This window comes from Ceraceosorus guamensis (genome assembly GCF_003144195.1).
Source record: "Ceraceosorus guamensis strain MCA 4658 unplaced genomic scaffold IE81scaffold_21, whole genome shotgun sequence".
Taxonomy (NCBI): domain Eukaryota; kingdom Fungi; phylum Basidiomycota; class Exobasidiomycetes; order Ceraceosorales; family Ceraceosoraceae; genus Ceraceosorus; species Ceraceosorus guamensis.
The window spans coordinates 228997-251110 of NW_020290016.1; the positions used below are offsets into that span (position 1 = coordinate 228997).

General features: G+C 55.8%; 7 protein-coding genes across 7 annotated transcripts; 5 read left to right on the forward strand and 2 right to left on the reverse strand.

Annotated features, from left to right (window-relative positions):
• Nucleotides 1-1378: 1378 nt before the first annotated feature.
• Nucleotides 1379-2692, forward strand: IE81DRAFT_288951 (hypothetical protein; the record flags this gene model as incomplete). Its single annotated transcript, XM_025511798.1, has 3 exons — nucleotides 1379-1531; nucleotides 1673-2007; nucleotides 2302-2692. Coding segments are annotated over 3 exons (879 nt in total), but the record flags the coding sequence as incomplete, so codon positions are not given.
• Nucleotides 2693-2944: 252 nt separating this feature from the next.
• IE81DRAFT_95500 (hypothetical protein) lies at nucleotides 2945-4232 on the reverse strand. Its single transcript, XM_025517774.1, has 3 exons — nucleotides 3884-4232; nucleotides 3581-3783; nucleotides 2945-3307 (listed from the first exon to the last, which is right to left on the reverse strand). The coding sequence occupies exons 1-3, from the start codon at nucleotides 4102-4104 to the stop codon at nucleotides 3198-3200; spliced, it is 534 nt and encodes a 177-aa protein (XP_025370471.1). The 5' UTR covers nucleotides 4105-4232; the 3' UTR covers nucleotides 2945-3197.
• Nucleotides 4233-5472: 1240 nt separating this feature from the next.
• Nucleotides 5473-10458, forward strand: IE81DRAFT_95527 (RdRP-domain-containing protein). Its single transcript, XM_025517775.1, has 6 exons — nucleotides 5473-6529; nucleotides 6614-7797; nucleotides 7871-8531; nucleotides 8604-8934; nucleotides 9010-9120; nucleotides 9191-10458. Exons 1-6 carry the CDS (start codon nucleotides 5570-5572, stop codon nucleotides 10255-10257), a joined length of 4314 nt encoding a protein of 1437 aa, XP_025370472.1. The 5' UTR covers nucleotides 5473-5569; the 3' UTR covers nucleotides 10258-10458.
• A 1925-nt stretch (nucleotides 10459-12383) lies between these two features.
• Nucleotides 12384-13126, forward strand: IE81DRAFT_95579 (hypothetical protein). The gene is made up of 2 exons (XM_025517776.1): nucleotides 12384-12676; nucleotides 12778-13126. Exons 1-2 carry the CDS (start codon nucleotides 12551-12553, stop codon nucleotides 12991-12993), a joined length of 342 nt encoding a protein of 113 aa, XP_025370473.1. The 5' UTR covers nucleotides 12384-12550; the 3' UTR covers nucleotides 12994-13126.
• Nucleotides 13127-14500: 1374 nt separating this feature from the next.
• On the forward strand, nucleotides 14501-15943 carry IE81DRAFT_95581 (hypothetical protein). Its single transcript, XM_025517777.1, has 2 exons — nucleotides 14501-14755; nucleotides 15300-15943. Exons 1-2 carry the CDS (start codon nucleotides 14575-14577, stop codon nucleotides 15578-15580), a joined length of 462 nt encoding a protein of 153 aa, XP_025370474.1. The 5' UTR covers nucleotides 14501-14574; the 3' UTR covers nucleotides 15581-15943.
• A 6-nt stretch (nucleotides 15944-15949) lies between these two features.
• Nucleotides 15950-19158, forward strand: IE81DRAFT_95583 (hypothetical protein). The gene is made up of 3 exons (XM_025517778.1): nucleotides 15950-16232; nucleotides 16624-16707; nucleotides 16784-19158. The coding sequence occupies exons 1-3, from the start codon at nucleotides 16033-16035 to the stop codon at nucleotides 18873-18875; spliced, it is 2376 nt and encodes a 791-aa protein (XP_025370475.1). The 5' UTR covers nucleotides 15950-16032; the 3' UTR covers nucleotides 18876-19158.
• A 636-nt stretch (nucleotides 19159-19794) lies between these two features.
• On the reverse strand, nucleotides 19795-21965 carry IE81DRAFT_365931 (hypothetical protein). Its single transcript, XM_025516968.1, has 7 exons — nucleotides 21767-21965; nucleotides 21668-21688; nucleotides 21377-21591; nucleotides 20844-21291; nucleotides 20639-20775; nucleotides 20328-20570; nucleotides 19795-20225 (listed from the first exon to the last, which is right to left on the reverse strand). The coding sequence occupies exons 1-7, from the start codon at nucleotides 21809-21811 to the stop codon at nucleotides 20153-20155; spliced, it is 1182 nt and encodes a 393-aa protein (XP_025370476.1). The 5' UTR covers nucleotides 21812-21965; the 3' UTR covers nucleotides 19795-20152.
• Between the last annotated feature and the right edge of the window lie 149 nt (nucleotides 21966-22114).

Here is a 22114-nt window from a genome sequence, read left to right on the forward strand (position 1 = left end):
CGCCATTTGTGGGGATGTCTGTATGTTGCTGCTCTGCGCTGCCAAGGTTGCCCCTCCTGCCACGATTCCTTCACGTGCGCCACCCCTCTCCCCATTTCCGGCTGCATGTATGTTCCGTGACTGTTGGACACGACGTGCTTGACTCTGGACATGCTGCACAGCCTACGTAGCTAGAAGGAATCAAGAGCATCTGGAACATGTACAAATGTATATCCAACCATCGAAGGAGCTCGTTGCGAAGCCCACATGTACATGTATATCCATCTGTTGAGTCCTTGCGAATGTCTCCGCGCGCTGCAGCCCACACCTGCGGGCCGCCCGCCGGCGACGGGAAACGGGTGCCTGCATGAAGCTCATGCAGAAGACGGCACGAGCGACGTCGAGCTCACGTTGCAGTCAGGATGAGGGTGCAGCAACTTGGGAGTGCGAGGGCCGAGGGGCCTACGGTAGCGCAGACAAGTCCGGTGGCTTTTTCGACGGCCAAAGAGCATGCCGATGAGGAACATTAGCTGCATGCATGTCGGGATTGCTCCCGTCGCTGCCCTCGCACCACTTACGACTCCATGTGCAGCCTTGCACCAACCCTCATCTTCATTCTCAACGTCGAGTCCCCTACCCATGCCTCAGATGCAATATCTTTGCTCGCACAAGCCTTTCATCATCACCTAGAACGCTCTTTTGACCCGGCCTCGACTCCACGATGATACTCAGATTGCCGAACCACTTGCTGGGCAGGTTGGGAGACGTCGAGGGGTACCAGCTCTTGCCCTTGGTCGGGAATGGGCAAAAAACAAACGTCGTCGGTACGGGCCCGCTGTCGGATGCCGAGCAGAGAAGGCAGAGGATACACACGCTCTCTAAACGAGCACTGGTCCTGGGCATATCTTGCTTGCTCTGCATAGCTGTGCTGCTGAGAGTGTCAAAGAGAACGCTCACCTTCGAAGAGGAAGCTTTCAGCAACGCAGTCAAGGTCACGGAGCAGCCGCTAGAGAAGTCGGCTGAGAACTCTTCAGCGGCACCCTTGTCCGCCGCTCCTCCGCAGACGAGTGCCCTGCCCACCTCGCTAGGCGGTGTTCCGCTCATCCCTCCACCTCGTCCGACCAGCCCGCTACCACCTGCCACTGACAACGTGTACGGCCAACCAACTCCCGACTTCGAGACTTACATTTCAGAGCTCAGGGAATTTGTTCGTTTAGAATTCCCTAGCTGGCATGCTGATGCCGTGCTCGCGCACCTCGACGCCCACTTAGGCTTCGAGGGCACCTCGACCTCATCGCATGCATCCGAAAACGTCGAACAAGGGCGCATTGGCACCGAACGCAACGGCACAGCGCAGACCTCCCACTCCAACAGCTCCGCTGTGTCCACGCAAATTCCGAAGAAGTTTTGGCAGACCGATAAACGCAAAGGGAAGCGCATCAGCTGGGGCTTTGAGAACCTCAACGAGGGTCAAGGGTGGACGTTCAGCATGCTCCATGATAACGACATTGCGAGCTGGACCTTGCAGAATTTGGGGCAACCCGATAAAGTCGTATCTGCCGGGCTCAATGCGACCTTCATCGACAATTATTCAAAGGCTGACGCACCTCCAGCGCCGAAGTTAACGAGTAGCCGGTCATCCACGGCCGAGTCATCCCCATCGCCATCGGGCACGACCAACGGATTGAGGCAGATCTGGGATCGCATCAACCAACCTATCCTGCACGCTGATCTATGGCGATACCTCATTTTGACTCTGCCGACATACGGAGGCATCTATTCTGACAGCGATACGCAGTGCCTCAAACCCTTTTCAGCATGGGGACGTAATGCCACATTTTGGTCAGTCAGCAACCTCTCCTTGCGTCAGGTGACCCGGCCGCCCAGCGTCATCTTGGCAGTGGAAGCAGATGTGGGGAGCAATCAAGAGTGGTTCAAGTGGTGGGCGCGACCGCTGCAATTTGTCCAGTGGACGATGGGCAGCGCCCCGGGTCACCCAATCTTTATAGATCTGCTGCGAAGGATCAAGTTATCATCGTTGGCGTATCGGGACGCCAAGCTGGAACGGCAACGCAAGATTAATATGCTAAGGGCTGAGGCGGGCTCACTGCAAGCCAAGCTGGACTTTGCTAGTGCGAAGTCTGGACATTCAATGACTCGCGTCCATAGCGTCAAGACCCGCCTCGCCCGCTCTCCTACCTCTACCGCAGCCCCTAAGCCTGGGCGAAGGGAGTGGCTGCAAGACTGGCTTTCACTAGAGTCTACAAGATCGATCGCAAAATTTGAGTCGACGTCTGCCTCACCTTCGACCTCCTCAACTAGCAGCAGACCTAGACCGACAGACGCATCGCTGCTACCGATCTTTGAGAAGATGGAGTCGCTGCTAGCCGAAGCCGCGCTGCTGGAGAGCACGCCGCTGGTGGACAGCGACACGCAAGGCGAATTGTCCATCATGGAGTTGACTGGACCGGGCGTCTGGACCGATTCGGTGGTCAATTACCTCAAAGTGCGCTATGGCCTCGATTGGACGCGCTTCAAGGATTTGGAACATCCTGTGCGGGTAGGCGAGCTGGCGATTTTGCCGAGAACAGCTTTCAGTCCTGGTGTGAATACGCCCGGTTTCGGACCAACCTGGGACGACGAGGCCATGGTCTATCACGAGGTGAGCCGAAAGAGATTGCTGCGCGAGCCGAATGATGGCGTGTTGTGCTGAGCCGTGGCAGCATCTCTGTTTCGATCGCCAGTTTCGCGGCACTTGGCGAGAGCCAGCAAAGCCGGAACCAGAGCCACCGTCGTCAGATGACGCCTCCGCTTCGTCGAGCTCTGCATCGGCAGCGCAATCGAGCAACGTGTCAAATGCTGGTGGTGGTGGCGGCAAAGCCCCAGAGGACGACCCTTCGTGGAGCTGATTTTCAACGTCAAGTGTCTCTCAACGTCGTCAAGTGTCTCTAGCCACGCGATGTTCTCACCTTTGCGAGCATCCGTCTGCCGGTCTATTTGCTGCTCTACTCTCATCTAGAGGCTGTCACGTCTAGTACTTCTCGCGCTGTTTCGCTTATCATGTCACCCCATCATCGCTCGTCCTCCATTCACGCTCTGAGTTAGCCAGCACTTCCTTGCAATGTCATTGTATCGTCCCCGTTGCACTGTGGCGTGATTATGCTGGGCACGTGCATACTGCGACCAGCCTTTCCTGGCAAGCTCCGCACCAGCTCGAGCTATGCAGCATTCTTGTCATCCTTTGGAGATCCTTGACGCGCAAACGCGCTTAGCAGGCTTGAAATGGGAGACTGCTCTGTCTGACCTGGCGGTAAGGATGGCGTGGCGCCTGTTTTGAAAAGTGAGACGCCCACGCGAATGCGTCAGCTCGGCCGACAATTGAATTGTGACTGTTGACCCATCCTGCAGGACCTTGTTGCAGCGCACACTGTGAAATAAGCTGTGCAACCAGCTACGCAGGGGCAGCTCATCTCGTCCCCCCCTTTCCCCCCCGCCGGCGCATTCAGCGCCCCCTTCCTCGATGTTCAGGGCTCCAGAGTTTGCCACTGTGAGCACCGATGCCCATCCCATGCCTCGCGAAGTAGCTAAAGCGCACACTCACCTCGTGCTGCATTGGTTCCCACAGCGTGTCTCTCCGCAAGCCTTTCTATCCTCTCTTGCACTTGCCGAATCTCCTCTTCCGACGCCCCTTGTGACCTGGCAACCTCTTGCGCGTCCCGTATCATCATCTGCCTCTTCTTTCGAGTATTTTGCTTCTTGACATAGAAATAGGAGAAACCTGCGATGAAGATCAATGCTGTCCATCTGCGAAGATGCGAAAGGGGGCGAAAGGCGGGCAGGTAGTGTGGTGAGCGAGGAGCGATATGGTGAAAGGGACACCTGTGATTGGAGAGGGCACACATACCCTACGAGTATCCGCTTAGGACCGGCGGTATTGGAAACTGACGGTCCCGTTCCTCGAGGAGCATCGGCAGAGGCTGATGCGAACGAACGCCCGCTGCTGAGCTTCGGCTCACCGCGCTGCTGCGATCGATTATGTCGGAAGAAAGTATGCGAGGAGCTCACGCTGCTGCTGCTGTGAGGCGTCGAATTTGACCGACCGAGTGCTGACCTTGCTACCAGCATCTTGTTGGAATCAACACGAAATGTCACTGATATGACGAATTGACCGGGAAGTGATTGCGATGTGCGAGGACTACGCCTTGGTTTGCGAGGGGCGAGACGGAGGTGAGTAGGGCTGTTTCCGACTGGACTGTCTACTGTCGCTAGGGACGCTGCGAGGTGAGGTTGGTGGACACCAGCTGGCGTGTTCAAGCACCAGCACAAGCTTGGACAGCCTTCAAGAGAGTTTGGAGCGGGCTGCTGCTGCTGCTGATGATGGTATGATCAATACGTTTCACCAGGTGGTGCGTGCTGGTGCCGCCACGACCACGATCGAATGGTTCCCCTCGCTTCACGCTGTAGTGAATTTTGAGTGTACGTGCGTGAGGTATGACTCTGCTCTATTCCCGCGGATGTCCGCAGAGACGACGCGTGCCCCGCGCCGCGCTGCTGCATGTAGACGCGACGAAGGTCTGTTTCGCGCGTGCATGTGTGCATGACCGAGGATGAGCAGCAATTAAGCGCACATGGGCCGCATTTAGAAGATCTTGTCTGACATGGGCGTCACAGTCTCAGTCAAGATTCACATTCAAGATTCTGATTGGTGATTGGGATGAAACGAAAGCCACACATTCACGACAATCAATTAGGAAGTCACTGAATCTCGAATGTGAATTCTGCTTCTACAAACATACTTCATTTGCCTCCACATTCAAGGTTCTTGATTCAGATTCTTGATTCGTAGCTTGACGCGGTCACGCGAGTCTCCAGGCTGCTGGGTCACTTCCCGTAGTCTGTCCTCATTGCCCGTCTCAACAGCTACAGCACCTCGAAGGATCCGTTCACAATTCCTCAAGCTTGTCCAACCCGCCCTTTTGCTTGCTGATGAGCCTCGGCTATACATAGAGTGACTGGTGATCAGCGATCAATCTCCAACACATCGACATTCTTGATTCGAGAGCACCGGCGGCTGATGCTGACACCAATTGCGCCGCCGCTCTGCTGCAGATTCGACTGCGCCGAAGGAAGTGTCTCATATGCTGGTGCGGATCCGATAGCCTCGAAAAGCTTCTCATCTTCGCCCAACAAAAGTTCAGCAACATTTGCCATACAGTTCAGCAGCTCGCTGCTGCTGCCGTACACATGCCAGATTGGGGCGCTGGGCAAGAGGAGCAGTCTCAGCGCATTCAATACTCATCAGCTTGGCGACTCTAGCCAACCGCGGCTTTTGCATAGAAAGGGCAGCACTGCTGGAGCGCGGCTGGCTCTGCACAGATTCGCACCACCAGCTTAAGGGGAGTGGAGCTAAGGAGATCGTTGCACCTTCGCGAACGACTTTTTCGCGCCGATCATAGCGTAGACCTCAATGATAAAGACGAGCGTCTTGTACCTCGAGCTGTAGTACGGATACTTGCATCATTCTCAAGCTAGATCCGCCAAGCCCTCGTCCTTCTCGTCTCTCATCATCCCCTCCAATCGAGCTGTTGCGATGTCGAGAATGAAGACGTCGCGGGTGCGGCCCCAACCTGCTTCATCTTCTTCGGATGGCAACACCACCTCCTCCAAACCTTCGACGATTCATCTGAAGACTGGGCCAGCGGGCTACACTCTCCCTCAGCGTCCTTCCGACAGCACTGTGGCCAACGCGAAGCTGCGCAACGACGGGGCCAGAGGCGGAAGGCACACGCTCTCTTCGGATACGCCTTTACCTGCTGTTGGCAAACCACCTGGCGCGCCATACTGGTGGGTGCCGCCAGAAGCTCAGGCGTCCCATGGCAATTCGCACTCACACTCAAATGGGAATGGTATCAAGGCCACCAAGAAGGGCCCTCTGACACCCTTCAATGGGGCGGAGCATGAGTCGAAAAAGGCGATTGGCAAGGTCTCTAAGCGCCTTCAAGCTGAATACACGCCGCGGCCTCCACCGCAAGCAAGACCGGAACATCTCGGCATGCCAATGCCCGTCACACCTTTGGAGGGCCACGTCTCGCCCCTTCGTCCGCTCGAAGCGCCAGTCATCCTCGACGTCCTCAATGTGCCGCCGGCGGCATCCATGCGAGAGCTGAGAAGGTCCATTTGCAGAGCTTCCAGGGAATTGCAAAGAGGCCCGCCTTACTTGCCGCTGCACATCACCAAGCCCCCCAAAGCGAGCACGGCGCGCCTGCTGCTATCCGACGAGGGCACAGCGATGCGATGGCTCGGCATCTTTTCGGGGTCCAACTCTCCCTTGAGTAAGGTGATGGTGAGGGATAATAGGCTGGCATTCCAAGTTAGCGCAAGACCACCCGAGACGAATGCTTGGCTGGCTCTCGCGTCTCCGATCGATGATGATGACTACGTCGGGGACGCAGAGGTGGATTTGCCCCCGGACCTGCCGTTTAGCGGGCTGACCTGCGGTGCATGGGACGACAAGAGCCAATTCTGTCCGGCATGGAAAGCGAAAGATCGGGTGAGTCTTGCATTCAGCTAGACGTCACTCTGCTCGTGGGGTGCATTCGTTGACGAGCACGCTTCCGTCTCCCCACACCCATAGGAGAATGGCTCGGGGGCTGTACTGCTTATCGATGAGGCGCGGATGCACCTGCACGTGGATCAAGGCATCATTCAGATCGATCTGCGCAATATTAAGCGTTCCATGATCTGCGGCACACACTTGTACTTGGAGCTACGCTGGACTCCGGCTTTCATACTACCAAACGACCCGGTCCGCGCACTCACGGGATGGGACGAGTACTCCAAATATGACGATGAAGATGACGCCGCAGGCCCGCCAGAGTATCAGAGGATGCCGTTTTTCGATCAGAGGCACGGCCTGGTTGCACCTTATGCCCACGTCATTTGCCTCAAAGCGCTGCGCCCTCGCCAAATGATTCACAGCTTCATCGCATCTGTGCGGCCCCGACTAGCGCAGCCGGCAAGCTTGTCGTCCGTCGCCACGGGACCCCTCGAGCATTTTACCGAGAGCACACTGAGAAAATTGAGGGAGCTTTACACCAAACTTAGCTTCGACGTGGCTTTCCAGTTGGAACGCATTGTTCGTGATGGGCTCATCCTGCCTCTGGAAGCGCTTAGCCTTGCGCCGCAGCTTACAGCGCTCGATAAACGCGCCTCGATGCAGGATGTGGTGGATGGGCCCAAAAGAGCGGCAGCGATATTGGAAAACTTTTCCGCGCGACTCATTCGCAACAAGAGCCCCGTCAACGAAGCCGCGCAGCCTCGTCAGGCCTACAAGCGGTTGTTGCCCGCCAAGGTCAAAGATCTGGCCGAAGAGCTGGAAAAGGCCCCTCTGCCCCAAATCGATTCCTCAGCGCAATTTCGGATTCACAGCGTTCGACTTATGCCTTCTGGCGCCATGTCTCTATCTGGCCCGACCCCGGATGCGGGCAATCGGATCGTGCGACAATTTGTAGGATGCGATGTGCATTTTCTTCGTCTTCAGATGGTGGATGAAGGGGCTTCCACGCGTCTTCGCATGCGAATCGAAGGCGTCAATTCGGACGCGCTCAAATGGATCTTCCGAAACGCGCTGGAAAAGGGACTGGATGTGGCGGGGAGGAGTTGGCGATATTTGGCCTTCAGCAATAGCTCGCTCAAGGAAGGTACTTGCTGGATGGTCCATCGCTTCTCGTACGACAGCAAAAAGGTCACGGCGGATAGCATTCGCAACAATATCGGCGACTTGGCCTTTATCAGATGCCCCGCTCGATACGCTGCTCGGTGAGTGTGGACCCAGCTCGGACATGTACCTGAGTTGCATCGCGGCTCACCGAGTGCGTCCGCCGCAACACAGTATGGGCCAAGCGTTCACGTCGACAATGTTCACGATTCCAGTGAAGAGATCCAACGTGGTCCTTATAGATGATATCGAGCGCAAAGGGCACTGCTTCACTGATGGAGTTGGGACCATCTCATCCGATTTAGCCGAGCAGATCAGAGGCAAGATCATCAGCGCTCGGGGCGGGCGACGCAGCCAGTACTCGCCCGCGAGCGTCTTTCAAATTCGTCTCGGAGGTGCAAAAGGTATGGTCACTCTAGACACAGAACTCCCTCCCGGCCATGTCCGCCTGCGACCTAGCATGGTCAAATTTGAGAAGTCAGCCTCTCAAGCCGACGATGAGCACGTCTATCTCGAAATAGCCAACGCGCCCGATGGGCCTCTGCCAATGTTTCTGAATAGACCCATGGTCATGATGCTTGAAACGCTGGGCGTGCCTAAAGATCGCTTCATGGAGCTGCTCAGCGAGGCTGTCAGCCACTTGCGCTACTCTGCCACCAACCTCACCTTGACTGCTCAGGTGTACAGACTGTACAATGCTCATCCACCAGGAGGCGCTGCAGCTTTGTTTGATGCTTTGCGGCGTATCGGCATTGACACGCTTGACGGAGAGAAAGTCCCCTTCTTGTACGATGCTCATCGCGCTTTCCAGGCCTTTGTAACGCGACACATGAAAGTGAGTGATGATTTCGATGCGGCAGTGGTCCCTCCAGACGCTCAAGCAAGTGTAGTCCGTTCACCCTCACAGTACCGCACTCGCATACCCGTGTTGGAGGGATGCTACACACTCTATGGGGTCGCTGACGAGACGGGCTGGTTGGAAGAAGGGCAAGTCTATGCAAGCGTAGAAGTCTTTGACGGACCTCGCGATGGCATCGTGCGCCCCCGGAACATTGTCTTGCGCGGAAAATGCTTGCTGGGTCGATCGCCTATGCTGCATCCCGGAGACGTGCAGTATGCGGAAGCGGTGTTGCCGCCTCGAGGGAGCAAGCTGAATGCTCTTCGGAATTGCATCGTCTTTTCTACCAAGGGTAAACGTGATCTGCCGTCTAAATTGTCGGGCGGGGATCTGGATGGAGGTGTGTACAGCTGGCGCCTCGAAAGAGAACAGCATCTGTTTGGTACTGACCGATGTGGATCGAATGCTATCGCAGATCTGTTCAACGTCATTCAACATCCCTCGCTGCTTACAGTCAAGACTCAGGAACCGGCCAAGTATCCCCGCGTTGTACCTCGCAATCTCGATAGGGAGTGCACCGTAGCAGGTGAGCAGATTGGCCGTGATCAGCCACACGTGCTCAGCGCAGCAACAAGCTGACATGGTCCGCTCGCCAGACATGATCGAGTTTTTCGTCGACTTCTTGTTCTCGGACAGGCTGGGCTTGGTCGCCACCCGACACTTGATATTAGCAGACGCATCACCTTATGGGGTCTTCGATAGAGACTGCGTGAAGCTGGCCCACATGCATAGCACAGCAGTGGACTTTCCCAAAACTGGTATTCCGGTCGATACGAAGGATTGTCCACCCGTGCCACGCTTGCGACCTGACTTTATGCAAGCAGAATTCCGAGTCGAGTGGGCACCTGCAGCCATGCGCTCGGAGCCTCGCGAACGATTCAACTTTTACGCATCTGGAAAGGCCTTGGGACACTTATACAGGGCGCTAGACAAGCCCATTGTCGATGGACCTCCTGTTCTCCTCACCTCTGCTCACGAGCCCATCAGCACCCCTGGCATGTCGCGCTCGACCAGCCCAGGCGGCGACGACTCAAGCAAAGCCAAAGAGGCTCCACAAGATGACTGGAACAGTCAATTGCGCAAGTACTTGGATCCCTTTCACTCTGCAGTGCAGGTACGCGCACACCTTCCCTACGTCCGTCGCATCATCGCGGAGTACTACCGCTCCGTCGATCTGATCTCCGTGGAGTGCTCGCCAAGCGGTAGAGACGGCCCACTTTCCGAGGCGGAAATCTTTATGGGCTGCATTGCGCGAGGACCACCTGGTGTGGATGCATCGGCGGCAAGAAGCAACACGACTCTCGACACTCTGCGAGCCCGCTACTCTGGCGTTGTCGAGCGCACTATCGACGCTTTGCTCGGACCTGGTGCTAGCCGTCTGAATACGCGCGATGTCCCGCCCCCTGATGTGGCACAGATCATGGACAAAGCACAGAAGGAACGCTGGCAGCTGGTGCTCGACAAGTGCTCGGCCTTCGTCGCTGCAGCGAACGAGGTCGAAGTCAGGGAAGGCGACCATACGGGCAATGTCTGGCACAGCGTCTCGGCCACTGCTGACGGCCAGATCGTGGCCGGCAGGCGTAGCGCGGCGTGGGTGGTAGTGCCATACCTGGTGCAAGCCGCCGCGACTCTATCGATCGTGAATCGAGAGTGCGCCAGGTGAAGAATAATGCCGCGTCCACCTGCTCACTCATCCAAAGCCTCCATAGAATACCTGACAGAACAAAATATTTTAGGATCCGTCATTCGTCTTCAATACCTTTCTCGCTTTCAGGCTCTGCCGCTGCGCATCCTCCCAGGCTTGTGCGGGCGTGACCCTTCACATATCGTCCCAGACCGCAAGCTTTGCAGGCCTCCCTCTCATAGGTTCACGCATCCAAGACATCACGCCATCCCACTCTGAAACCACCGTAGACTTGGACAGCGAGTCACCGACGACTTACGTGTCACCCCTCGTAGGCTTGAGCTGTCAAGACTGCTGTCACGATGTCCGGCTGCGCACATACCCGGCAGATAGGTATCTCGCACTGCCGGCTTCACCCGTGATGCCCGCGCATCGAAACAGTCACGAGTTCAAACGCGCGAGTTGGCACATGCACGTCGCATATGCCCGACTTGACAAGTTCCGCGGCTGTTCCTCTCGCTGGGTGCTTTGGCCGGTCGGTCCAACATGATGCGACTGTGCGTGCGGCTCTTTCGAGACAGTAGTAGTAGTGTCATAGCTAGCGCTGTCATCGTGGTCCCCAATAGATTTTGGATGATGATTGTGCACGCAGTCCTGCCTTCTCACGTCTGTCGCTCTCGGACTGACCATTGCGTGCCAGGCGTAAGCGCAGGGCTCGTCTCTATAGGGTATTTCCACTTTTGGCAGTCGCGTGTCTAAGCTGACGCAGACGATAATCTATTCGCGACCCGAATTGAGAGTCCGCCAGGAACAATGCATGTGTGCTTGCATGCTTGGATAAAGCTAAGTGGCACTCCTCAAAGTGGGCCCATTTTTTGCCTGCTGGCCAGCAGGTGTCAGCGCGGGATCGTAATCGTCGTAGCTGCATGAATGTGAATCATGAATGCTGCGCATTCCAGCACAGAACAATACAGAAGCCTATCCTTATCTCAGACGATCATTCACAATGAACTGGGACCACGTGCTCGTCGGCTCTTGGCAGCTGTTGACTCTCAGTGTCGAAATGCGAAGTTGACGGACGTGCTAGCTTGGACACGGGCGCATCAAAGACGGCTCAGCAATCATTGAATGTGTAGCGAGGCGCTAGATTCTTGTTCAGACGATCGGCAGATCCCTGTCCCCGCGTTGCTGTCAAGCACAGGTCGGAGCAAAACGAGCCGCGGCGAAAGCAAGTGCCGCGGGACGACACAGACTGGAGGATCCTTCATGATCCAGGTAGATTGCACACTACATGATCGTAGCTAGACGTGATACATCACCGGCGCACTTGAATCAAGCGTCATGGCCATAGTCGCATCAGCGGCACTCACGACCATCGATTCTGTGAAGGTCCCGCTCATCTCCGTCTCAAGGCGCATACATTCACATTATTGATTACGTCAATTCACAAAGCATGTGCCTTCTCTTGCGCAGGACGTGAGTCAACACGCATGCCAAAATCACTCACCCATCACAGGTGCTATAGACGGCACCGCCGCTGACCCTCGATCGCATCGGCTACCTTTGACTTGTGGGGTGATTGGGCTGTGAAGCGTTACGAATCTGAATGTATCAAAATGGATCAGAGAGGAGCTATAAAAGCAGCATGTATTTGGCGACGCGGTGGGGTCTGAAACTATGACGCATAAATTGATTGTGTGGCTTGTTCTGCGGAAATGAACCTGATGACCGTCGTGCAGGAATGCCAGCAGACAAAATGCCGGTCCTTGCTACATCGCCCCTTCGTCCGCATCCGCCTGTACTCTGGGATCACGATCACGAACCACGAGTCTGAATGTCGCAATTCTGCATGGATCAGTCAAGGGAGCAAGCGTACTCTTGACTGGTGGTTCAGCAAAAGCATCACGGCCCTGGCACTAACCTGTGGGGCATCGAAAGAGCCTTCAAAACCGCCTGTGCGCGTCGGCTGTCCGCCTCCCGACTCGGCCCGATCGGCTTCAAGGACTTCTCAGCTCTGACCTCGTCGCAAGGACACCATTATGACGTAGTGATACGCAGATGGACTCGAGGATGATTTACACACGGCAATCATCAGTCGAGAATGGTGACCATCAGAGTCGTGACGTGCGAGCCCAAGGCACGCGTCTGCAGACTAGCCCGCGCAGCAAGTCTTTGCCATGAAATCTTTCGGTCCGCTGGACTGGAGCGATTCAGCTGTCTTGTCTCACATGGCCGATGCGAGGATGCTTGCGACTTTGCATCGCCTATACCTGAAGCAACACACTCATGCCTTGCCGTATAACACACTCATGCCTTGCCGCATAACACACTCATGCCTTGCCGTATAACACACTCATGCCTTGCCGTATGGTGGAGCGCGGCGCGCGGGGCTTGCCAGACGTGCCATCCGGAGACCGTCGCGGCGAAGTGCCTGTCTTGGCTCGAAGCTGCACTCCAAGTCGGTACGCGTTCGAACGCAGAAGGTCACCTGCGGTGCAGTGCTGCTGGACAACCTCACTCACTGACTCACTCACGATTGTGGCCACCCTCGCTTCCTAGACAGACTACTCGGCCAAAGGGCCAATTCGGAAAAAGGTGCAGGTGAACCGGCGAAAAGGAGACATGGAATCGCGAATCGTGATCGAATCTTCACGCTTTTGGAAAGTCGCAGTTCGACGCCGGGGGCTGCAGCGTCCCTGTATCAGCGCATTCAGCAGCAGCAGTAGTGTGTGTACCACGTCAAAGACGACGCTAGCACGCGCGAAACAGCGCTAGTGTCAGAGTCGCGCATGCAGTTTGTTCTCCCGAGGCTAATGCGTGGGTAGGTAGGTAGTATTCGTTTAACGTGAGTAGCTGTACGGTCAGGATCAAAGAAGAGTCACAATCAACGTTCGTAAGAGTCGTGAGTCGTGAGTGGTGAGTCACTCTTTGTGTTCCGCGAGTCGTGATCGGGTCTGTTGCTCTTCTGTAAGTGTGGACCAATCGCATGGTTCGTGCTCGTCTTGTCCGTCAGCCGAAATCTCTAGCCACAGAGATTTGTATTTGATTATATAGCGGAGGCTGACGTTTAATCTGAATCGTATGATTCGGATTGTGCGTCGCTTTCATGCTGCGCGATGAGCGAGAGCCTGTGCTGTGCGCGTGCCGCACATCGGAACTTGTTCCTCCAGACCTACAAACTCACATGTCGTCATGCGCCGCCAACAAGAGTTCACAGCACTCATCAGTCAGTAAAACTACGCAGTCGCGGCAGAGCATCACGCTTTCTGATTCGATTGGAAAGAGGGTCCGCATTCACTTGTTTCTTGATTGGTAGCGTTGGTCGAATATTCAGCTACTTACCATGACGCGTGTGTGTGCGATCCTCTGTCAGAAAAGTATACCTGTCTGCTCATCACGTAATCATAATAATGAAAGTGCCCGGAAGGAAGCAAGGTCAGGATCAGGAACACCGCTGACACACTACTCACGAGCCTTGCCATCGTGAAGGGTGCATATGTGTATTGCAGAGGCTGTCGCGGCCCGACTCGTCTCGCTGATTTGCCATGTGAATGACGAGACTTGAAACAACAAACGGAAAAGTGACACGAATGCAGCACAGACTACTGGAATAGAAACATTCTGTTTCAGAATTCGTGATGCGACTTGAGACCTTGCCGTCTAGGGACGACATTCAGCACTCGCGAGCCTCGAGTATGTGAGGGAAAACACCCCTTTTGAGCTGTAATCCCGCATCAAGCACTATCAAAATCTATCAGTAAGAGCCTTCACGATGCACGCTGGGAACAGCAGATTTCGCTCTCCTCCAAGGAAGAGCCGTGCCAAAGCCTGCAGAGTCAAAAGTCTCAAGTGCCGGCACTCGCCAAGTCGCGCCTCCGCGTCAACGTTGCAGCGGATGCACCAAACTCCGACACTTGTGCGGAACCGCTCGTGTTGTCTCGCTCTCTCAAGCGTGCTCCGCGGCGTTTGAAATCACGAACACATTAGAACTCACGACCTTACGACTTGCCATTCAGCTCAACTTTGACTGCTGATTTCTACGGGCAACTAAATTGGGCAATGGAATGACGTCCCCCCGTCAACCCCTCATCGGTCTTGTGCATGAGGTTGGCCGTCGCTGGTGCATTCACCACTCACGACATTCATGCTTTGCGTATCTGTCCTGCTGCTGCACGCCTACGCTTTGTGCAGCCACTGCGCGCGATTAGACTGATGAGTTTTCTCACCCAGGATGGTGTGCGCTCCTCTCGCCTGAAACTTTCAGACCTTCAATCTGAACAATCTTTCTTGGTCTCATCGAGGTGACTGTCGAGTGTGCGCTATGATCTCGTCTATCCCCTTTGCCCTTGCAGTGGGATGCCAACGTACAGCCATCGGACGTCGATAGCTCACCTCACCTCTTCAAACTCGCTTCCGCGTGCGCACGCTGCGCGCAATCGGCGCCGACGCTTCGCGACGCACCTATTTCAGCTTCCGCTCACCTTAAGCCACAAAAGGCGGATTTTGGCAAGCTTTGCCATCGGTCACCAGCTCAGCGGTGAGTCGTGTCGCTGCCACAAAGCAGATTCCGAATGATGTAAGGCAACCGCGATGTCTACCTGGGGCAGCAAGGCACCGTCAAGGCTTACCAAGGCGAGCTGCAAATGTGCATCGCCGTTCGTGGCTTGTGTGAAACCATGCTACCTGCGCTCAAGCCGACGTCTGCTGCCACTGCCAGCGAATGTGTGTCCGCAGAGCCTGTCCCATCTCAGGCATCCCTTGCGGCTCCGAGCTCTGCGGAGCTGTATTGGCAAGTTGCCGAGGTGACCAGAAGGAGGCTTGGACTGTCGCGACCCACATATTGCACAATCAGTTGTCCAATTGTTGTCGGTTCCGCAAATTGGTTGGCAAATAAAAGAGCGCACTCAGTTTGCGTCGGCCCGAGGCTTTAGCATCGATTTTTGCCAAATAAAGTCAGAAAAGGCAAGGCAGACGTCGCAATGCCTTGGCCTAGTGCCCTGCTGCTTGATTCAGCGTGAAGTATCAGTTCTCAGATAGAACTCCTCACTGACAAAGCACAGACCATCTTTTGCCTGTCCCAGTCATACCACCTGCAGCCGCCCTATTGGTGTCTGTGCTGCAAAGTCAGGCTTTCTACCCTTCTTCGACGCCTGACGTTGGCTTCTGTGACCTCTCGACCATCCTTCCCCCACGACTGCCATTCCAAACGCCACCCGGATATTGTCACCTCTCAAATTGGCGGGATTGGCGCAAGCCACTGTCACTCTCCTCACTCGGCTGTGCACATCCATTCCGTCGGCGCGAATACCTGTCCATGTTCCAATTGCGGAGGGTATCTTTATTGTGTAGGTATGCTCTTTAACGCGCGACAGTCTCGAGTTAGCCCAGCAGAGTCTCGCTTCACCTGATCTTCAGGCACTGCGCCGCCCGTGCTTCCGACGATTTGCAGCGGGCTAAGGCACCATTTCACTCGCTAGCACTGCACGCCCGGGAACCTGTCACGCACTCATCTGCGCTGTCTCCGCGTGGCGTCTTTCGTTTCTGATACAGGGCACCTCTTAAGAACATTCCCATCCATTATCTCCCCGTTGTCCAAGTATCGACATTCCACGCCACGTACAAATTGACACCGTCATCGTCTGCGTAGAGATTGCGTCCATTCCCCGACGCGTCTCGACTGGCGTGCCCAGCATCCATCCTCGGTGCCAACCTCTTATACTCACACCTGCTACTCGCTTTTCGAGCTTTTACATCCGCGTACACTCTCCGTCTCGTGCTCTCTGTACGCGAGAGGATCACATTTCCTTCCCCCACATGTCTTACTATCCCTCTGAGCCGGAAGGCTCCGCTTCTTGGAACTACACAATCCAGCCTCGTCTATCGCGCGAACAGGTCTCTCCAACCGACATCTCACATGGTCGGCCGGCTTCTTCTTCCCGGGCGGCGGTGCCTGACAGCGAGAGCGTCAAGAAAAGAGGGAGAATCACAATGGCTTGCCTGCATTGCCGACAGCGGTGAGTCACAGCTTGTTCCCTGAGCGTGACGCCGCTCGTCAATTTTTATATCACGAGTCTCACACTGACTATTACTGTCTTTACTCTTGTCTTGCCCTGCGATCTTCACCGTTGCCTCCATCTCTTGCCGTTGTGCAATTGAAAATGAAACCATGCAATCACCTGCGCCCGTAACGACACGCCGCCGTCGCCTCCCTTGATCACCACCGGCCCAATCCCGATCCGATTTTGGACCGCTGCGCCAAACAAATTCGCAATCCGGTTCGTGTCCGACGACACACGCACTGCCATCGAATCGGGCGACCAACCATCTCCATCCCTGTCATCCGAATCTCTCTTGACTTTGGATGATTGCTCGTGCTGTTGTCACCGCAAATCCTCTCGTTCGCAGCAAAATCAAGTGCGATGGCGGACAACCAGCTTGCTCAACTTGCACAAGGCTCAGGCGTGAATGTGTCTACGAAGCTGTTCGAGAGTAAGTCGTCCATCAGCGAAGCCTGTCACGCACACCTTGTTGCTTGTTAAGCTGACAGTCACAACTTCGTGTGCAGGGAGGAGAACGTTGCTACTCGTGAGCGCAAAAGACTCGGTAAGGAGGCTAAAGAGTCGCGCTTGGCAGCTCTTGCTCGCCTTGGCATCATGCTACCGCCAGCGAGCGGGTCGATGGGCGCTCCAGCCATACACCAGTCAGGTCCTACTCGTAGCCGTCCACGCCCAATGCGCTCCACTTCCGGCCGCGATCTTGCGGCACCATACCCTCGGATTCCCTCTGAGGAAGACCCCACGGCGCTCCATTCTCACCATCAATCTCTAGCTCACTCTGTCAGGCGACGAGGTGTGACCATTGGAGGCCACGAAGTGGTTGATCCGTCAAGCGGGCCTTTTCCACATCGCACAACATTGGTGCGGTTTGATCCGAGCGATCGCGTGGCCGGACGACCATACCAAGCGCGTGCTTTCCAGCCTCCTCCATCGCCCGAGCTGTGGTCTGGCTACGGCCTCTCGTCATTGTCTCAGCCCTCGACACCTGAAGAAACATATATGCTCCATGCTTCAATGTTGCAGTCTGATTTGGCAACGCCAGCGACTCCCAGCGACGTGATGCTTCCCTCGCCCTGGGGCCCACCCGCAGGTCTCCCGGCTCAAGCAACGATGCGAGATATCGATTCGCCTACCAGGTACGCAGGAGCATCGAATTCCGGGACGAACAGCCTCAACGCAAGTGCGGCACCGACGCCGGACGCTGCCGTGGCTCCACTGCCTCCAGCAGCGTCTTATATCTCACCCAGGACAACGACGCGAGCCATGCCTTCACATTATCTCCGCGGACCTGAGCGAGATGGTCCAAATTCTTGGTCGCGACCTCCCACCGGAAGTGTGATCGATACGCGACGCAGAAGCTCGTACGACTCGCCCACAAGTGATTACCGCCGACCTTCAAGGAATCAAGCCGCTATCTATGAATTTTTTTCACGAGTAGTAGCTGGAGCAAGCAAGCCATCTCATGGAGAGCTTACTACGGCCGCCACATCTCTTCGACCAGCCAGACTGGACGTTCAGACGGATGCCGATCTGCCCACCGGCTCAGGCAGCACTGCATGGCAGAGCGCTTGGCCTCCTCTTGCGCCAAACTTCCAACACGCTGACTCGCCAAAGCATCGCCGTGAGATCAGTGCAGAGCAACCTTCCGACTTCAACAACCCTTGGCTATCGGCGAATGACCGCTCTGCTTCTGGCTCGACGTTGGTAAGCATTACTGGCACAGATGCCGAGCAGGCAGGCGGTAGTGGGAGCTCGGCTTCCTCGGCTTCAAGAGGCGCCAGAGGTGGGCACATGACGGCCAAACGCGGCGGCAGTCAGCTCAGTAGTTCTGGACGTAACAGCACCAGCTCTGCTGCCTCTGTTCCCACCCAAACAGAAGAAGCTGCGCAAGCCTACGCGCTTGCAATGGCGCACTCGAGTACGACTCCGAGTCACACCTATCTCGCGCCAGCCGATTGGAGCTCGCGTCAAAATTCGCTTGGTGGATCTCCCGGCGGCAGCAATAACAGCGGCCACAGCAGTGGTGTGCATTCGTGGCAGAGCGGACAACAACAGCGACCCCTGGCCGAAGGTTCGAGGGCAACAAGCGGCGCTTATTCGATGCACTTGGGGCTGTCCTCCCAACAAACGCGCATCACCGGAGAGACCGGCTGGGCAGGTGTGCGACCCGACGAGGTCTTCATTTCGCCGGACAGTGCCCTCTCTCGAAGCATGCTCGAGATGTCGTACGATCAGCGCAGCGCAAGCAGCGGGGATAGAGCCACAGCAAACGTGCCGCAGCAGAGACTACATGACTCACCCTACTCCGTGGACACTTCAGGCTTGACACGTGCGGAGGCACAATGGCTTGCCCCACCTCCGTTGAGCGGTGCTCCGTCTCCAGACATCTACTGGACGCAACCAGGATCTGCGCAAGCGCAGCACCAGCTTCCAGCCGATCAGCGTCAACCTTCCTTGGGTCCATCTCTTGGGCATCGTCAAAGTTTCGCTGGCGTGAGCGGGGAATTGCCTTTTTGGCTCAGTCCTGAGCGAGATCACAGCGCAGAGAGAGACTCTACCTCGGACATGCAGAGCCCGAAGGGCCACTCGCGGCAACCATGATGTCAGTCCTGACCGTGTCCTCTTCAAAATTGTAAGGTGCCGAGCTCTATCAGCCACTGCCCTCTATCACCGCATTTTCGCATTGTTTGCAACTGCATCTTGTACCGTTCTGCCTCCTCGCGAAGGTCACCTTCAGACCTTTTCAAAGCTGTTTCTAGTGGAATCAATGCTCTTGTCCAGGACGCAATTTGAGCTCAAGCCCTGCATTATAGGGTGGCTATGGCCCACCGTCATGTGGCGGTGCAATTGCTCCGAGCTCGGTGAGCTAGCGTTTGCGGTGTTGTCATGACCGAGACCCTAGCACATGTGAAATCACCTGAAAGCACCTCGAATTCCAATGGCCGTTTATCCGGGAGCGGAGATCGACGAGAGCACGGCGGAGTTTGACGATCGCTGCGAAATGAGGCTGGCCGATGCGCTGAGAAAGGAATCTGACGCTGTGCCTGCATACCTTTCCTGTACCCGATCTACAGGCTCCGATCAAATGGGCCTCGGTTCCGCTGTATCCAACGGACCACCCAGAAGAGCGGTCTGCGCGTCGGTCCTCGGCAAAATCAATGTGCGCCGAATCAAATCGAGGCTGGCTGGACAGCCACGAGCGAGCGCCTTTCCGCGACTCCATCGGTCAGGTCGGCCGTGGCTTTTTGCCGCGCCATTGACCTCTCAAAAGCAAGAGCTCCGCGAGCTGGGTGGTGGTGCGCGTCTATCCTGATTTTCAAGCACCGACGAAGCCGCTCTCGCTCCTCGCCTGCCAGAACACTACTCTACGTTCCTTCCCTTATTCCCTCCTCTCTCCTGGTTCGCGAATTTATCCGCTTTTCTCAACCACGTCATGGATCGCCTTGGCTCGCTGAATGCGACACTACCGGTTGCTGAATGGATCAAAGTTCGAATTTCCCCGATCTTACATTTTCTCCCTCGCTCATCTTATCGTTTTAGCTCGGTAGCAGCTAAGGGAATCGAAGTTGTGGTTTAGCGGGCCTTGGCAAGGGGTCCGAGCGAGCGGAACCCTAGGGCCAACGCACGTGTCTACAACGCGCCTTTCGGGCAGTGGCCCGTAGAATGTTCTCGAAGGTGTGACGAGGGACCCGTTTTCGAATGATGAACTCTTACATTCACGCGATTCTAGTTCCCAGCTTCTTCATCATCAAGGATCTTGACTGGAAATAGAACCAGTGCAGAGAATCGCCTCCTCGCTCAAAGCTTAGATCTGGAGAGCGTTGGTCTGAATGCTAGCTCAAAGTCTGTACTGCCGTTTGAGTCATAGTGTCCATGTATCACCTCTTAGCATACATGGTCAGGAACGCATCCTTCTCTGTCCATCCAAGAGCGGTCCTCCTGAGCCTCGAGCTGCGCGGCCCACGTCGAAGGGGCGTGTCGGTATCAGCTTTTGACTTGTGCGCTCGCCGCCCGCTACATTTCTGTACTGGCGCTAAGAAGGTAAGTACTCACAGATTAGACCACGCATCAGCTACTACGTCTTCGATTCCTCGTCTGAGGGCATTTGCAGCCGTACCTGCTCTCGAATCAGAAAGGCTGCTACTGGACGATCCGGTGATGCTCTCCGCCGGATTCAGTATGCGTATGCTGGGAGCATATGCTGGTACGCTGCTTAGCAGGGCAAAGAAGAGAGAAGGTAGAGATCGTGGGACTGTCGTGATTGGTGAAGCGGAGAGAGGCGTTGGTGCTTCGTACCTGCGTATCGAGGATTCCGTACGTTAGCTGAAGAGAAAGGGATGCCATTAACATCAGCTACGACTCACTTAATGGTGGTGATGAAGAAGGTTGGCCCGTCCTTGAGCGATCTCAGGCTGCCGGTACTGGAATAGGTGTCTGCCCAGCTCGATGGGAAAGCAGCAGCAGCAGGCTTGAGCAAAGCGCGATTATTGGACGTGACAACCTAGATGGATGCAGACTGGGCCTTTAGACGCGTTGACTTAGAGAGCTACGATCGTAGAGGAGACCTACCTCTGGGAAAACGATTAGAGGCGAGCCCACTTCCTTGAGGCTGTCTAGGTCTACTAGGTCCGCCCGTGTTACGCCTTCCGAGCCCAGCTCCAGCGGCCTACAGCTCGCAATCACCTTCAAAGCTTGCCATATGCTATCGCTCACTTTCCAGCCCTCTATCCTGCGCGTCTGGGGAGTTTCGTCGGTTTTGCCTTCCACAGATCCGCGGAGACTCTCCGGCAGGTAGGACGAAGGACCTCTCCGCCTTTGAGCTGCCGAGCGAGACGAGGTTGAGGTCGCCTTGCCGCTGGGGATTGGAGATGCTTGTGGACTGGGAGAGAGGACCGGCAGGAGGACTCTGGCTTTAGGAAAAATTCGCAAGAGAAGCAAGATGTCCAAAGGCGAGGAGTGGCTTGACAAGATCAGGTCGCCCGCCTTGGGGGACCCGAGAGGTACTTGCGCTGCTCGGCTGCCAGGGAGCACATGCATGCGCAATGATCAGCAGCTTCGCTAAATGTGATCAATCCAAGCCCTGAGCAGAAGTGCGGACTCACTTTCTGCTGCTAGGCGATACTACCTGCTTTTCGGGGAAGATGCCAAGTAGCGCGAGCACCAAGTTGAGGAAGGCTCCCCTCATGGCGGTGCCGAGCGAAAGCTCGAAAAGCGACCAAAGTGTGATGACTGCGATTAGCAGAAGACCTCTGATGACAGCCAGGAGCAGCAAAGGCAAGCTGAGTAGGGCTGTCAGCGGCGATGAAGATCCGGTGGGCTTGTAGTTGAAAGCGGGGGGGATAAGTCAGCTCTCACTCATGACATCGCCCATATCTGACTGCACATCGACTCACAGCTACAGGGGGTAGGAAGACCTGCACAGAATTCCATAGATCAGCAACTCTCGTCTCTTATAATAAAGATCAAGCATCGAGCAGCTAGCTTTGACTCACCTGTATGCCAGTGCCCGCATCTCTAAACCTTGAAAATTTCTCCATGCTTCGCCAGATGAGAGAGGGGCCAAAGGTTCTATGTCTGCGATGTGTGGAATATCGGGGCTGCGCTTTGAGGTGCACGTTGACGGAGGGGCTAGTCGTGATTACGAATGACCAGGTGGTGCGATGGATGGAGGTGGTGTGAGGGGAGAGCTCGAAGACTCGGATGTGGAGGAGGTTGTGTCCGCCGCGACCTTTTATTTCTTCGAGTCTGGTCCGTGCGAAACAGCAGCAGCATCCCGACGCGCGCGCGCATCGTACAAAGTTGCCGAGGCGTGTGCGCGTGATCCTGATTCACGCTCGTGA

What these genes read in the sequence shown, in the direction of transcription:
- IE81DRAFT_95500 (XM_025517774.1), bottom strand. Translation starts at nt 4,104, where the DNA reads ATGCTGGTAGCAAGGTCAGCACTCGGTCGGTCAAATTCGACGCCTCAC. An exon ending in CCTAAGCGGATACTCGTAGG is followed by an intron (nt 3,784 to 3,883) that starts GTATGTGTGCCC and finishes GCATCTTCGCAG; the next exon opens with ATGGACAGCATTGATCTTCA. An exon ending in GGGAACCAATGCAGCACGAG is followed by an intron (nt 3,308 to 3,580) that starts GTGAGTGTGCGC and finishes TTTTCAAAACAG; the next exon opens with GCGCCACGCCATCCTTACCG.
- IE81DRAFT_95527 (XM_025517775.1), top strand. Translation starts at nt 5,570, where the DNA reads ATGTCGAGAATGAAGACGTCGCGGGTGCGGCCCCAACCTGCTTCATCT. An exon ending in CATGGAAAGCGAAAGATCGG is followed by an intron (nt 6,530 to 6,613) that starts GTGAGTCTTGCA and finishes CCACACCCATAG; the next exon opens with GAGAATGGCTCGGGGGCTGT. An exon ending in GGGCGGGGATCTGGATGGAG is followed by an intron (nt 8,935 to 9,009) that starts GTGTGTACAGCT and finishes ATGCTATCGCAG; the next exon opens with ATCTGTTCAACGTCATTCAA.
- IE81DRAFT_95579 (XM_025517776.1), top strand. Translation starts at nt 12,551, where the DNA reads ATGCCTTGCCGTATAACACACTCATGCCTTGCCGTATGGTGGAGCGCG. An exon ending in GGCTCGAAGCTGCACTCCAA is followed by an intron (nt 12,677 to 12,777) that starts GTCGGTACGCGT and finishes CTCGCTTCCTAG; the next exon opens with ACAGACTACTCGGCCAAAGG.
- IE81DRAFT_95581 (XM_025517777.1), top strand. Translation starts at nt 14,575, where the DNA reads ATGCCAACGTACAGCCATCGGACGTCGATAGCTCACCTCACCTCTTCA. An exon ending in CATCGGTCACCAGCTCAGCG is followed by an intron (nt 14,756 to 15,299) that starts GTGAGTCGTGTC and finishes TGCCTGTCCCAG; the next exon opens with TCATACCACCTGCAGCCGCC.
- IE81DRAFT_95583 (XM_025517778.1), top strand. Translation starts at nt 16,033, where the DNA reads ATGTCTTACTATCCCTCTGAGCCGGAAGGCTCCGCTTCTTGGAACTAC. An exon ending in TGCCTGCATTGCCGACAGCG is followed by an intron (nt 16,233 to 16,623) that starts GTGAGTCACAGC and finishes TCTCGTTCGCAG; the next exon opens with CAAAATCAAGTGCGATGGCG. An exon ending in GTCTACGAAGCTGTTCGAGA is followed by an intron (nt 16,708 to 16,783) that starts GTAAGTCGTCCA and finishes CTTCGTGTGCAG; the next exon opens with GGAGGAGAACGTTGCTACTC.
- IE81DRAFT_365931 (XM_025516968.1), bottom strand. Translation starts at nt 21,811, where the DNA reads ATGGAGAAATTTTCAAGGTTTAGAGATGCGGGCACTGGCATACAG. An exon ending in CTCTAATCGTTTTCCCAGAG is followed by an intron (nt 20,776 to 20,843) that starts GTAGGTCTCCTC and finishes GCATCCATCTAG; the next exon opens with GTTGTCACGTCCAATAATCG. An exon ending in TTCTTCATCACCACCATTAA is followed by an intron (nt 20,571 to 20,638) that starts GTGAGTCGTAGC and finishes CTCGATACGCAG; the next exon opens with GTACGAAGCACCAACGCCTC.